This window comes from Artemia franciscana, chromosome 12 (assembly GCF_032884065.1).
Source record: "Artemia franciscana chromosome 12, ASM3288406v1, whole genome shotgun sequence".
NCBI classification, from domain to species: domain Eukaryota; kingdom Metazoa; phylum Arthropoda; class Branchiopoda; order Anostraca; family Artemiidae; genus Artemia; species Artemia franciscana.
Window position 1 is genome coordinate 36,651,693 of NC_088874.1, and position 16,499 is coordinate 36,668,191.

The following is a 16,499-nucleotide window of genomic DNA, read 5'->3' on the forward strand; positions in this document are numbered from 1 at the left end:
ATATTTTTCAAAGGAGGGGGGGACCCAAAAAGGCAAGTAATCATAATGAAAATCTCTCTATTAAATTCAGCATATCAGAGAACCCTACTAAAGAGGTTTGAAGTTCCCATCTGCAAAGGCGTTCCCAAAATCTGCAGCTTCGTTTTTTTTTCAGGAGAAAGATCACAGATGTGTGTCATTTGTGTTTTTCCAGGGGTGATCGTATCAAAATAATAGTCCGAGAACATCAGGAGAGGATACACTCAAACCTAAATTAAAAGTTCTAGTGTCCTTATTAAGTGACCAAAAAGATTGGAGGACAACTAGTCCCCCACCTACGCCCTTTTTTCCATGGGTACTCGTTGTATGCGTTAGTGCAGCTCGTAACTGGTCATTCAATTTTTTTTTTTTTTTACTTTGCTTTTTAAGCTTAACTTCAAGTAATTTCGAAATTTTTGTGCATTTAACGTCGTTTGATTGCTTTAGGTACGCTTTTAGTTACATATAAGCTGAAACACACCATATATATCCAAGTCAGTACATGGATTGTACTATTACAATGGGCGTACTATAGCGTCTGGCCATTGTCTTTGTAGTTTGCTAATTCATTCTACAATACCCCTTGCCCAACCTAGTTACCTGTTTTTTTAGGGTTTATCATTGTTATGTGAGTAATGCTAACCTAATTATGGATCTCTTCTTTCATGTATCCAAAGCCTAGTGCTGATAAAGCTTTCTGAAAAGGGATAAATTGGAAAACTATGTTTTAATAATTGGATAAATTGGAAAACTAGGTTTACTAATAAATAACTTTATAAAGTAATAAACATAATAAACTAATAACATACTAAGCTTAGTAAATTGGAAAACTAAGTTTTAATAATTGGACAAATCGAAAAACTAGGTTTACTAATAAATAACATAATAAATTAATTTAAAATAATAATATAATAAACTTAATACATTGGAAAACTAGGTTCTAATAATTGGATAAATTTGTAAGCTAGGCTTATAATAAATTAGTAAACTAATATAAACTATTAACATAATAAACTTAACAAATTGGAAAACTAGGCTTTAATAATTGGATAATTGGAAAAGTAGGATTATTATTAAATAAATTAATAAACTAATAACATAATAAACTTGATAAATTGGATAACTAGGTTTACTAATAAACAAATTAATAAACTTAATTAATTGTAAAACTATGTTTTTGGAGCTACTCTGTTCCAGGTCTATTCACAGAACTCGAAACGGTCTTTGAGATTTTAAGCAATACAAAATCATTTGAAGTCTCAATAAATGAATTCGAGCTTCGGAAAATGTTTTTCGATTCTGCACTGTAGCAATTTCTATGCAAGCCTTTGATTTAAATCTTGTAAATACTTTTAATAGTAGTACTTTAATATTTAATATATGAAACTATATTTAATATATAAAATAATCTAATATTTAAAATCGGTACATTAATACTTTAATATAAATGAATACTATAAATATAATTTTTCATGGATCCAAGACAGCTGCTTTTATCTCTGCATAGACAGGAAGAATAAATTAAACTATTTATAAATTAAACTAAATAATTAAAGAAATAATTTATAATAATTTAAGAATAAATTAAACTAAACTCGTTGTTAAATTGGATGAAGTCCAGCAGAAAGAAACGTTCAATATTTAGACTCCGCAAATCGAGTGATTAAAAGAAAGAGCGAGATGGATTTGAGAGACAGTTTTTTTTTTTTTTTTTTTTTTTTTTTGGTTTTTAGTACGGAAACCCGTAAAAAAAGAAAAAAGTGCAAGATTTTCCTTAGTCAGGTCGGTTTTTTGCCTCAGAAGCTGGTAAAAGTATCTATTTAGTTTTAAATATCCCAAAATTGTTTTATTGCATATTCGACCAATTTCGAACGCATACCATTTCTTTGGGACTCACTTGAAGGGATTTATGTTCCACGTTTAGGACTGTCTTAAAAAGAAAGGCTACGCAAGCTTATATCGCCCTCTGTCTAGAATAATGGTTCCGACCAATTTAGGGCCCTGCTCGATCTGGTCATTTCTAAAACCCTGATGTACTCTCCCTTCTTGATATCTACTTTTTTCTATTCAAATTTTACATGAACTCACCTGATAGAAGCTTAAAAGGCCATTAACTTGATATATTTTTTCCTGGCCGTCCTCTAGGCATACTTTATGCTAACGAAAATTATTGTCTATGTAAAACACCTTTTTTAGAGTCCATAACGTTATTGGTATACTATCGTTTATCTTTTTACTTTTTAAATGCAGATGCATGTGACGTCATTCACATAAAAAAAAATATATTCTTTTTTAATTAAGGCTCTAATGTATAGTCAGCCAGAGGGTGCATATACTTCCCATGACGCACAAAAATATTTCCATGCCCTACCGGTGGGGACTGCACCCCAAAAAGTAAATCACGGTTCTAGAGCATGATAACCACTAAACAATGGTTAAAGAAGCTATTCTAAGAGGTTTTCAAGCAAACGTCGAATTTTTCGGAATCAAGTTCTGCGATGGGATGAAAATAGCGTCATAGTCTTTCCACTATTTTGCCAATATTCTTAAAACGTCGCTAAATAGTTAGCTTTTTCGTGGGAACTTTTTTCTAAGCTTTTTCAGAAACTTGTTCATGAACAATTTTTTGGAAGCTCATTTTTTGGCCTGATGCTCACTTGAAAAGCCTTGGAGTCGATTTCCGTGCATTAGCATTTGGATCATGAGGAGTGCTCACAGCACGGAAAGAAAGGTTCCGCTTGGCAGATATTACCTCTCATCGTTGCGAAGCATACGCTGGCTTTCAAGTTGGCCAAATTTTTGGGGTATATTTTTAGTTATTTCCAAATAAGGGTAGTAGAGAGTAAATTTTAAGCGATAGCGCAACAGGCTTTCTGACTCCAAAAACCGAAAAGTAGGTCACAGGGAATTTTTGGGCTGGTTGGGATATTACCAGCGAACTGTCCTGAATCAGTGCAGGGAGGGGTTGACTAATTTAAATAAACACCTTACAGTAGCTTCAGTTTTAAGGAAGATGTCATGGGAATCTGAAATCTAAAGTGACCTGTCACATTGTGTCTTAAGCATGGTAATGAGTCAGAACCTAAGAGAGGACGGACAACATCTTCACTTAGTATTATTTATTTATTTATTACTATTATTTATAGGACTACATAGAAGAACTAGAACTACTATTATTTATTTATTATACTAATATTAACTTTCTATTATTTATTTACTCTGGAAGCTTACGATATAGCGCAATTGCAAAATAATTCCTGGCTATTGCATGGGATCTATTGTATGGGAGGGCACCATCATTACGGTAGGTGCTTATAGTAGCAACAGACAAAAAACCCTTTAACACGCGTGCAAATTATGAAAACTGAAAATCAAAGGCTAGCCTGGCGGCACTTTTGCTTGCCAGATTTTGATTTTACTATTTTGTTTAGGCTAGGCACCGATACGCCTAATGTCTGAGCTGGGCATGAAAGAATAGACTCCCTCTCTTGTTTCTAAACAGTTTATTTTGTTATAAATGTAATTAAAATGATAACACCAGTATCAGTTATCATTTTTATTATTGCTGCTGAAGAGGTTTTTATTCGCACTTGGTATCCGTTGCTAGTGTCCCCGTCTAATGTTGCTAGTGTCCCTAGCAAGTTTTAATATCCTAACTACCCCTTTGATGCCTGAATTATGAAAAAAGAATGGGAAAAATATTTCGGCCGTTTCCAGGCTTCGTTATGACCTATTCCACGACAGAAATGGCAAGAAAAAAAAAATGTATTGATAAAGGTGATAAAATAAAAAAATGGTTCCCACAGGAACCATCCGGCAATCATGGGACAAAAACACTCTGATCGGCTACATAGTGTGGTAAGTCAGAAAACAATTCCTGTTGGGTGTGAAACACAAGGACACTTCACATTTTACGCATTTCACTTTGGAATGAGCTTGTACACATACTCTGCATCTCTGTTTGCTCTCTATCCAAGCCGGGAAGTGCCCCTGTCCATCGAGTCTTGTCGAATCTGGGGGGCGACAAGTATAATTTCTTTTTTTTCTGAGAGTTGGTATCTGCGTCACTGAGAGGTCTACCTCTCTTTGGTGTTGCCAAAGATGCACCAGATAGAAGTGCACGTGCCACATCTGTCTTGAACTGTAGCAGGTTCATTGGTTTCTGCCCAGCAGCAAGACGCCTGCGGTATAAGAGCCAGCCATTCACAACGGAGAGGTCAAACAAGAAGAAGAAGATCCTCATGTACCATTTGCTCCGTGACTTGAAGTCGATCCTGTAAAGCTCCAGCAACATGTCGGCAAGATCTACACCACCCATAAAGCGGTTGTACTCCTTCACACAATATGGTCGCTTGACATCGGCATACTCTTTTCGTTTACCATCCCACCGCCTACACGTATCTTCTGGGTCTAGGGCGGCATAGGTCGAAATCAAGTGGACTGGCTTATTGTCATACCACTTCACCACAATGGTATTCGACTGCGTTTCCACTCGCCAGTCGTAAGAGCCTCTTCCTCGGGCTTTCAATTTGCTGTCGGATTCCAAAGCACAGCCTTTCAACCTGTTTGCCCTCACTGTGGCCAGTGTAAGTATGCCCTGATCACTTAGTGTTTGTGCCAAGTCTAACGAGGAGAACCAATTGTCAAAGAATAGCTTGTAATTTTTGTGCTTGGGTATTCCTCTTGCAAGCCGCAGGACAAAATCAGCTCCAACTCCCAGGTCACTGACATCAACCGACCCCTTACCCGTATACATTTCAAAGTCGTAAACGAAACCACTCTCCCCAGCCCTTGAGATGAACTTATAACCCCACTTATGCGGTTTCTTGGGATTGTACTGCTTCAACGAAATCCTCTGTTTTGTCGGCACAATTTGCTCGTCTACTGCCTGGTGTTCTTCTGGGGGTATCTTCATAAAGTTATCTCTGATCATCTCTATCAGAGGACGAACTTTGTGGATCTTGTCGTGCCCAGGGTCTCCTCGTGGTTTCTGGGTAAGATTGTCGTTGAAATGAAGATACTTTTTGATCTGCTCGAATCTGTCACGCGACATGGCATCAGCTATTACAGGGTAGCGCGTTTCGTTTGACCAGTAACTGCGGTATGACGGCATTTTCACTATTCCTGTGAATGCAAGGATCCCTAAGAAGCATTCCACCTCGGCAGATGAAACTCCAAATTCTTTGGCATCTTTTTGAAGAGCGTACATTTTCGTTTGGTTACGTATATGGTTGACCACGCCTTGGTCAAAAAACAGCCTGACAAATTCCAGGGGTGTCTTGCCACTCATTTCTTGGTCAACGACAAGATGATCCTTCCACGCAGCATCTGGCTGGACGAAATCCACTTTTCTCCAAGCGAGGTCCCGTCGTTTGCTTGGTTTCGAAGCAGCAGTGCCTGAGCTCGTGGTATTTTGTCTGGCGATCTCGACGTCCTCATGGTCATCCTCACTGTTGTGGTCGTCAGCTTCAATTCGACCGCTTTCTATTTCTTCTTCAATCTCTTCTTCCTGCGGGTTATTATCAGGATCAGGAAGGAGAAAACTAGGATCAGATGGGTCCTCATCTTCATCAGACAGATCTTCGAGGTCGGAGTTGTCTTCCGGGCAAAGAATAAAATTCAGAGCCTGTGCTAATGACAAGGGGCGTGTTCGAAGTCCGCTGGACAGCCGAATACTCATCTTCCACAGTTTTTCATGTACTCGGAGAAGTCCGGTCCATTTCTGCACTGTAAAAAATATATTTGGTAACAGTCTAGTAGGGGAGACCGGGTTGACCCGGACACGGGGTTGATCTGGACAGTCAAGTATGGACACCTAGCGGTTTAGTAAAAATTCTCAAAAAATCACGAAAGGTGCACCATCTACTGCCCTATTATCAAGCCAGTTTGGATCTAGATACACGCAGCCATTTGTTTGTATTTTGCAAAAAGTGTTTTTTAAGGTAAGAATTTTTTTTCAAGGGTCTCTGTTTGGGGTTTAATAGAGTGGACCAGGCTGCTGGATTTGCAATGACATTTTTTCAGGAGAAAAGTAGCTCACATAGAAAGATTCTAGAGCAGTTTATTGAGCGCCATCTATTTGATTTTTTTAAAATCACTTTGACGTCGCACGAGGACACATGGGGTTGGGCCGGACACGGCGATCGGGGGTTGGTTCGGACATTTTTTTTATCTGTCCGAACCAACCCCGTCTCTAAAAGGTTGGTATTTAGGGTAGAAAATACACGGATGAATGCTTGAAAATAAGTATTTCTACTAAGCAAGTACAGCAGTTCGCATTAGGAATATATTTTAGTGGTATACTAAGCGGTCTTTGAGTAAAATCTCAGCTCGTACCAACTCCAGTGAATGTCATTTTATATAGCTGAAGTACTGTTTTTTACTTTTCATACTTTTATGCATATTTGAAAAAAAAAGAAGTCGAAATCTAATGATTTAGCATGGTGTCCTAACCAATACTGGGGCCGTCCGATCCAACCCCGTGGGTAGGGGTTGTTTCGGACATTTAAAAAAAATGAAAAAAAAATAAAAATCTTTCTTCCTTTTTGTAGAAAAATCTGAAAAAAATCTCGAAGGTAGTCCTAACGGATACGCATTTTATGGTGAAGTCAGAACTGGAGAAAAGTCAATGGCTTAGAAGATATGCCGTTTCAAAAAAACGCGTCCGGGTCAACCCCGGTCTCCCCTACATTGTTATTGACGACGGCAACTCCACCAGTTCTTGTCTAGATGGCTCTTCCGAGCGATAAAATTCGGAGCTATGCATGCCGGATGGTTCCTTGAAGCCACAGAACATGGTCGAGACATGGTCGAGCTCTCAAAATTTGATTCCAATGGTGTAAAGCAACTGTTTTCATGATATCTAGGCATCTCACACTGTATACGGCTTACCGTCTCATCTGGTCTCGCTACCGCCGGATGGTTCCCAGAGGAACCACGACGTTGGGGGTCGTTTCTATCCTCTGGTTTTCCAGCTATAGGAGTGTATGATAGCTCATCTGAACAAAAAAAACGTCCTCTTTCTAAAACTTTTGGAATGAAAACTCTAGCACAATAAACAATAAAGTTATTCACAAAAAAGTATTCTCACCTTTCAGGAAAAACAAGCAAGGCTAGAGGGCACAGGTTCAAACTTCATTACCTCACACAAGGGTGACAGATTACGGACTAAGAAAAATACAAACCTGTCTAGGTAGATCAGATTGAGACAATGGCAAACGGATTGACGTTAATAGGTCAAACGGTCAGGATTAAAATAAATTAAAAAGTTCATGGTTCCTGAGGGAACCTTCAGGCATCAAAGGGCTACTGCAATTCCGTTATTCTACTAAAAATTTAAGTTTTTCTCTTTGTTGCCTTTTGAAGAACTGGAGTAAAGAATTCGAATACCTAAATAAAAAGCTTCATCTATTATGACACGTTCTTCTCGAGATCTTCGGGAAGGTCTTCCTTTTTTTTCTTATTCTTCTTTTCCTGCTTCTTCTTCTTCCGCTTTTTCTTCTTCTGCTTCTTCTTTTCCTTCCGCTTTTCTTCTTCTGTTTCTTCGTCTTCCGCTTTTCTTCTTCTGTTTCTTCTTCTTTTGCTTCTTTTTTTCCGCTTCTTCTTCTTCAAGGATTAAATCTCAAAAGGCAGAACAAAATCAAGTTGTCAGATAGGTATAAAATAGACGTAAATCGTCTAAAAGTCCGTCATATTTACTAATTTTTTCTAAGGATCTGACGTCTTTCTCTGCTTTTTTCAGATCCGAACCCGAGAGGCAGAAAAAATCAAGATAGCCATGACTCAAAATCCTGAAGAAATGAAAGCCAGTCAAATGGCCAGCCGTTTGCCCGAGTTGGCTCGCGTAATTTATCATATTTTTGTCACTGACAAAAAGCCAGCTCTCATCAAAGACCTCCTTTGTAAGCGCATTGTGGAAGGATCCAAACTGATTCAAAATCATTGTAAGTGATTTCTTTTTTAAAACTTATTGAATTTTTTCTGAGAAACCGGAAAAAAAAAATATAAAGAAAAAATCAATTTAGGGAAATAGAAAAAAAATGAATTCTGAAAGAAAATAACGATTTCTTAAATAAATTACGAAAAATAAATCTGGGAAAAAGAATAAGGACATTAGGAAAAGATGTAAAAAATAAAGGATTGTGTAGAAAGAAGAAGCGCTTCATTCAAAAAAATCGCTCATTTTCTTGCCACTTGATGGGTTTCTTGGTATTGGATTGGCATCGTGCCATACATTAGAGCTCCTCCCTTCCCAGAGGGGAATGTCAAAAATTGTCATTCATAAAGTCTTTCCTGGTTAATTGGTAGTTCTTTGGCTATCCAAGATGAATAGACTGCATTTAGCACCTCACCCTTATGTACAATCCCAGGTTTTTACCACCATTTTATCTTAAAAGATGAGTTTAACCATAAACCTTTAGCATAACTGGTTTGAAAGGAGTTCACACGAGAGGCAACGCTCCACGATTGCCTTAGTAAACAGTCTCTTGCCTCCTATGTGTTATTTATTCCTTTTTTCTCTCTCTCTCTACCCGCGTATAGAAAGGGTGATTGTAGATATTTGGGTTATTCAGTTCCTTCAGTTAGAACTAAACATGAGAGAGAGACAACGGTTTATTAAACAACTTTCGTAGCTCTTGGCTAATTTCCAGTTGCAAAAACATTAAAAAAAATTATGCACTGTAAAACATAGACATAAAAAAAGGCATATAATATCGGTTTGTCCTTGCACGTATAGGAATCAGATAATGAAAACGCAGACTAAGTAAGTCATCTCTAGACATAGCGGCGGCTTCAATAGGGGTAAATCTGGTACTAAAAAAATAGAGCAAAAAAAAATTGCACAAGTCAATCCATTTTCACTTATGAAGATACGTTTGCGCACAAATATAAAGCTAAACAGAGGTAGATGCTTTGCTAGGCCGGTCGGCGCAAAAGACATTTGAACGGCGAGTTGGATACGGAATTTATTCCACATAGGAGTGGGACTGCTCCTTCCTCGTCCATACTTCCACCGTATGCTGTAAAAACTTTGGAGGATGCTCATTCCATCAGAAACTGAGAGTTCTGTTCCTTTTTTTTATAAGTCGAAAGTGATTGGAGACCAACCAGCCGCGAGGAATGTTTTCCGTGGGCTATTTTTCGTGGGAGAGGGGGAATTTTCAAGAAGATTTTGTAGAAAGCAGCAAAGCTACTACATATGTAGCTTTTTAAGTAGCTTTTTTCATGTGTAACCTAAAAAGTTACATGTGTAGTAGCTTTACTGCTGTCTACAAATATGGCTACTGACTAAAGAAAAAAACTTTAAAAAGTGCAATTTAAATTACATATTTTAAAGTTTTAATTTAAATTGCACTTTTTAAAGTTTTTTTTTTCTTTAGTCAGTAGCCATATTTGTAGACAGCAGCAAAGCTACTACATATGTAGCTTTTTAAGTAGCTTTTTTACATGTGTAACTTAAAAAGTTACATGTGTAGTAGCTTTGCTGCTGTCTACAAATATGGCTACTGACTAAAGAAAAGACAAAAAAGAAAAAAGGTTATTCAATTAGAAACTGAAGGTTCTATTGCCTTTTTTAAGGGTCAAAGTGACTTGACGGCAACCGAACCTCTTCCTTGCCCCTTGCTTTTTATTGACTAAATATGGCTTTTGACTAAAGAAAAAAAACTTTAAAAAGTGCAATTTAATGTACATATTTTAAAGTTTTAATTTAAATTGCACTTTTTAAAGTTTTTTTCTTTAGTCAGTAGCCATCTGTAGACTTTCGGCTAAAAATACGATTTTTGCTACCTATCTTCATTTTACTGTTAAACAAGCCCAATCGTCTTGGTATTTCTTTTGTTCTAGCCCTAGAGAGTGGGATTGAACCACATTTGTCCTACAGCCTATTGCTTATTGCAATATCAAATTTTTACATTGTCTGTAAGTTATAGATCAGATCAGTTCTTCACCGTTACACACACACAAAAACTGTCGTCCAGTCAAAATCAAGTCTCCTGTGGGTTGCTTTGGACGAGTCCTCTTGATTTTTTCACTATAATTAAGAAAAAGCCATAAGTGACATTTTCATAGGCTTTTTTTTTTTTTTTTTTTTTTTTTTTTTTTTTTTTTTTTTTTTTTTTTTTTTTTACCGGAAGTAACAAGATAACAAGGAAGTAACAAGATACCTTTCTTAGAGATGCAGCCGCTCTTCCAGACTAATAAGTTTTTCTAGTTAGAAAAGGAATTAAATCACATACTAAATACAGCACAATATACCCATAATCAGTGTATTTCACCATTCTCGCAAGTAGACAGGAACATGGTATTATTGTTGGCTCTACTCGAAAATAACATCTGTTGTGGATTTGTTTGGACAAGGCCTCTCAAATTCTTCGCAATTATTAAGAAAAAAAATGACAATTTATAGGTGTACTGTTTTTCTGACCTGACTTATGTATATTTTTTTTTCTAAAGAGTTCCGAAAAACTGCTTAATGCTTTCATTAAAATTTTATTATTAATCAATTATCTATTGCTACACACTGAAATTCATCAAAGACTGTTTCGAAAAGCTACTCAAAGTTATTATCGAAGATACTTAGAGTGCCACTAATCTATTTTTATGAATTTTGTGTTATTCTATTTTATATTATCTTATTTTACTTATTTTATTTTTAGAACTTGTTCTTATTCTATAAGTAAATTAAGTTAATATATTCATTATATTGGTAGTATATTTTTGTTAAGTAAACCTTTATTAACACAAGTAATTACGACAAAATTTCAGCTCTAGCCAATGGAGAGAAGAGTTCGATGTGCTGACTTAATAAATAAATACATACGTAAGTAATACGTAACTGAAAAACAGAAAACTGTAAATGATAAATAATATTATATAATAAATAATTTCGGAGACCACATTGGCTAATCTCTTCTTTACCATTCATTCGTCTTGTCTTGTATATAATAATAAAAAAAATAAATGTAAAATAATATAGGAAATATTTTATATTATTAAAAATATGTATACAATAGATCATTAATAACGTAAATAAATACGTAACCTAAGAGAAACAAAAAGTAAGACATATATTTTCAGACGAATACTAGTTCTCGTAATCTATTTTCTGGCAGTAGAATTCTTTTGTGTAGTTTTATCCCTAGCCTATATTTTGCTTCATCATAATCATGCAGCACACCTACTCAAAACATTAATAAAAATTGATTGGCTACAAATAATTATTTTTCTCCAATCTCTATTGTTATCATTGTAAGCAGGGAATAGATTTTTATGAATAATTCATAATTTATTGTTACAGCATCAGTTGAAGAACACATTAAGCTGTTGGAGAAGGTGTCTCTTAAATGGCTGACCATCCATCAACTTCAGGCGAAAACGTTCGTCAAAATAAATATGAAGGCTGATATCAATGCTGTTGTGGCAGTTTTGGAAAAATATAAAAAGTCTTGCGTTTAGTTGTCCACTGTGGCCCTCCTTATTTTATATCATCTCTTCAAACCAGAATTGGCGAAAGTATCGCTTGAAAAAGGCTAAGCTTCTTGTGATTTACACACACCCTTAGAAGTGACTCATAGTTTGTTTTGATTAGTCTTTTTTTTATTTTTTATTGAATTTTTATTTTGTTTACACCCTTAGAAGTAACTCATAGTTTGTTTTGATTAGTCTTTTTTTTATTTTTTATTGAATTTTTATTTTGTTTTGTATCTCTTACTTTTCAATGGGTATGAGAAAAAATGCCTTGATTTTTGCCTTTGAAACCCAACTAAATCCAAGAAATATTACTTTCGTATCCTTTCCATTTTTAACTGAAAATTTGTGCTTGAAAATAATTATTTAGATTCTTACAGTTAGTTACAAACAATGACATTTTCAGTGTGAAATAGGAGGGGGGGGGGTGGAAGAGGTAAATTCCTCCATTTCTTGCTCTGTGAGTGTCCATGCTACCCGGCAAATAAATATGCTTAGTGCTTTAGTGGGGAGGGATTTTTCCAGAGCTCCTTCAAGTATGGTATTAAAAATATATTTTTTTTGTAATTTGACCATACTTAAATTTATTTTTCACTAGCTTGTTTGACAAAATAGGTTTTTGCAATATTAAATACTTTGCCTCCGGAATGTGATTAATTATATGCCGCCTGATTTAAAAAGAGATCTGAGCCTAGTGGTTGCGCTTGTATGCATTTGTTTATGAAGGGACTGGGGGTAAATTTTGCCCAAAAAAGTGCCAAAATAGGCAAGTTATGAGAAAAATGTCGTTAAAATCCCGACATTTTAAGAGAGGGGCTAGAAACAGTACCAGAGGCCCCCCTCCCCATAGAAAATGACTAGAGTGGTGTGTTTATTCTTTATTTTGCTTTTCTTATTATTGATAATTCATTTTTTTTTCCTTTGACTGACCCTTAAGTTGCTTCAATTCCAACATTTGACTGATCAACAGTCGAGTCAACATTCCTTAGATACACTATAGGTGTTTGAAAATGGGGGGGGGGGATTCAGTTATTGGCCAAGGTAGAAGCTCTAAATCATAAAAAACGACGAGGACTAATTATCGGTGGCTTTAATTTGTGGCAAATTAAAAGTAGAATTGAGATCCATTGGTATGAGCTTAGGAAGCTGTTATCAATTATTTAAGGTATATATGACATATTAATGATATTATTATCCATAGCTTTTTTTTTCTTGGTATGAATGAGCTTTAAAGTAAGAACTGGCTTTCTAGTAACTTTTCCCTGGGTTTTTTAATCATTGTAGGACCAATATTTTTCTTTGCGACGGAAGATAGTAGGAAATACTGGAAGAAGGGTTGGGGAGATGATAATATATCGCACTTCTTTGAAAGAGCTTATAGCTCGTGTGGTTTCATCTTGCAGGGAGAGAATCAGAATAGTCTTAAAAGTAGCTAATAACAAAAAGTGGTCTGAAAATGCATTATAACCTTGCTTTTTGCTTAATCAGCGAATTTGTTCGATACCCTCTCCTCTCCCCTTGTCCCAAAAATAACGATAATTTGTCAGTCAAATAATCTCATTTTCGATCTGAATTCTTGTTTTTGTAAATTATAGTCCTTGAGTTAAAAGCGAGTAAGTGTAAATGCGTTTAGGATTTCTAGGAAATTAATGTAGCTATACTCTTCTGTTTAGCCCCCCCCCCCTTCCCTGTCTAGAAAATATTTTATTGAAAGTACTAACTCAGTCACCCATCCATCAGATAAAATAAAGACTTGGTAAATTTAGGATAAAGTAAGAAAATAAAAACTTTTTGTCTCTCTGACAAAAACTATATGAAACTGGACGGGAATCCTCTTCAATTTTGGGGAGTGAGGTTTCCAGCCTATACTCTTTAGGCCCCTTCAAACTCTCCTGATCTATCTTAATGTGATTAATTTCCTGGGTTGGTCTTTGGCTACAACTCTAGATATGTTGAGATAGCCCTTTTGCTTCTTGGCATTCATATATTAGACTGAAGATTTTTATTTCTGTACTTTTTGAAAGGATCTGATCCACCCAGCTCTGGGTAACGGATGTTAGTATGGGACTTGAAAACATTTTACTTGCTAGAACATTTAATTCAAATAGGAAATCATAAAAACTGATAAAGAAATATTCATGTTCTTCAAGAGATTAAATATTTAATTAGGGATTCCTAATTCACTTAAGGGATACCTCCTACGATGGCACTGATAAGAATCGATCGTTGCAAGAAAGGATTGATTCTGATTAATGTTATAAAGAATTGATCCTTGCAATCGTATCGTGAGACTATACCATTGTTAGTTGAAGATTGTTTCACATTTGATGCTCGGAACCCCCTTGGTAACCGCCTCGGTAAGCACCAGGAACATCCAATCTTCCTGTAGACGCTATTGAACATAGCTATTGCTTTATTAATTAGGCATTTTTAGTCAATCCAGGGCCTTTGCAAAAGCCGAGGGTAACATATATAATTAAATAGTTGCACATTAAACCGAATGTCTTGGCACAAATCCGCACTTGGTTTAAAATTTTGTTTTGGCATTTTCGAACCCCCTCGCCTGACTAGGGTATTAAAAAAAGAATGATTTTTTTTAAGCCTAACTATTGGTTTCTTGTAAGACGTAGCACAAGCATTATCTAATTCTGGCTTAATTGGTGCCAGGAACATAAGCTACCATTTTTTCCGTATGCAAGTCTCGCCATGTATGAGAAGCGTCCAATTCCCCTGTGGACACTTGAATATTATTTTGTTTCTTTATTAAACGGCCTGTGGCCTTGTTTTAAAGTAAATGTTGGCCGAACAGCAACTTCGGGGAAGTTCTGGAAATTAAACCTGAATTTACATAGGCTTCAAACATCGTTTTTGGCAATTTCAGACTCTATGTTTAACAGCCCATTTTAAAATTTTGTATTTAGTATCATGAATGCAGCACAATTTTAACATTATATAAAAAGGTCTATATTGTATTACAATGTTTTTGCGCCTATTTTACCCTCTATGACTATCTATCCAAATAAAGGTTCCATCCTTTCCATAGACATATCCATAGACAAGGCAATCGGCCTTTTCTGGCAATAGAAAATTCCTTTCGTTTTCAAGAACTCGCACATAATATAATTTTGCTTTAGTTATCTGAATTTATTTTATTATTTATTAATTATCTATTTTTATCTTCAAAAAATGCTACTTGTAGCAATTTTCCTTCAAATGAGCCATAAAACCTCTCATTATGATGTTTCAGCACCCCGCTAATGGTGACAAAATAAGAAAAAGAAAGACCCATCACTGCAACCCAAGGACTAAGCAACAACACATAATGTTATAAGGGGGTGGGGCCGTAGCTATTAAAAAAAAACAATCATGCTTGATGTATTGAATATTCAAGAAAATATATGGAAAATCGTTAGAAATGTCAAGATTTTTGTGTAAACCCATTCCCAAGTCCTTGGTACTTAAAAAGAATTATCTGAGTGTGGGTGTGTTACACCTACTTACAGTCATTTGTGTACGATGATGTTTCAGCACCCCACTAGTGGTGATAAAATAAGAAAAAAGAGACACATCACTGCAACCCATGGGTAAGAAGTGGTTTCCCTTCTTGCTCAAGGAGGGAGACTATAATTCTCCTAAATGTGGTTTTTGGCTATGACAATTCCAGTGGTGTAGTTTTTGTATCAATAATGCAATATTTGTGGGGGTTTTTTAGTTTTTTTTTTTTTGAAGTTTCCATAAACCCATCTTTGCAGGGAATTTTTTTTCAATAAAATTAATCGCAATTATAGTAACCATTCATTAATCAGCTTCAAATGAAATTTTTTTCTCCGTAGACAGTTATTTTCAAAACTCGTTTTTAAATTTTCGTGTACTATGGGCTAGAGATCTTTTTTACCAGGTTGAAGCTACTGCTACAGCCTTGAAACTGCCAAGTGACAAAAAATCGCCATTTGATTATTGCCTATTAAAAAAAAATTATTTTATTCTCTTTTGGGAATAAATAAATTTCTTCTCTTGAACCTCTAATATTCCCTGAGGCTCTACTACTCCTAGCATCAAAAATGCACCTAAAATTGCCCTATTTTATTTTAGGCCCATGCCCCTCGAAGGAAATCTCTGAAAAACTCCCAATTAAAACTGAGAGCGCGTGTTGAGTAAGTTATTAGAAAAAAGAATTATTTTTGTTAAACTTATCTATACTCCCACTGAGAGTTGAATGCCGTTTCAGATTTCAGCTAATCAACTTTTTGTTACTTTTCCTGGCTACAAGCTTCCTGTTGTAGGTAATTACGAGCAAGTCTACTGGTATATTCTATGTTTTATACCTTAATAACTTTTTACTTGAGTTAGTTTTTAGTAAAGAAAAAGTTAGTTTTAATAACTTTTCGTTGATATTCGAATGTACCCTACGGTAAATTACTCTTATTCCCTCAACTCTGGTAGGGGTTGTATTGAAAATTAAAAAAGGAGCAATTGACGAGCACCATATAAAAATATTTGAAATTATCAAAGCTTTTGGATTAAGGTGCAAGCAAAATCACGCTTTTAGGAAAGGAATTTAACAGAAGCAGATGTGTCAGATTTTTTTGTCATATTCTGATGGGGGATTTTTTGAATACCTTCGAAATCACTTTCATCATTTGATATATTAAGAAGAAAATTTCTTCTCCTGTATGTTTTTTTTTTCGAAAACTTGACAATGAACAAGTTCCTGATTTTTTTTTTTTTTTTTTTTTTTTTTTTTTTTTTTTTTTTTTTTTTTTTTTTTTTTTTTTTTACATTAAGCTATAAGTCACTTCTAAAACATGCCCTATGGTAGTGTGGATTTAAAAATTGTGGATGTTTATTAAAGCTTAAGTGATTTGTAAGTGAACACGGTGGATTTTTCAGATTTTGTGAGGTTAGTTTTTTGCACGATTTTTCATGTTTTTGAAAATCAGTAGTTCTAGTCTAGCCAATAAACGGATTGTCATTATTTCATAGTACACTTTTCAGTAGCACGCTCTGGGACA

At 35.4% G+C, this 16,499-nt stretch overlaps 1 protein-coding gene across 1 annotated transcript in view; it reads left to right on the top strand.

The window, feature by feature from the left end:
• LOC136034066 (DNA replication factor Cdt1-like) overlaps window positions 1-16,462 on the top strand; it is a gene marked incomplete in the record, with an annotated part of 67,900 nt that extends 51,438 nt beyond the window's left edge. The window contains 2 exon segments of the mRNA XM_065715185.1: window positions 7,760-7,961; window positions 11,318-16,462. Coding sequence (XP_065571257.1) covers window positions 7,760-7,961; window positions 11,318-11,475 — 360 coding nt within the window.
• Between the last annotated feature and the right edge of the window lie 37 nt (window positions 16,463-16,499).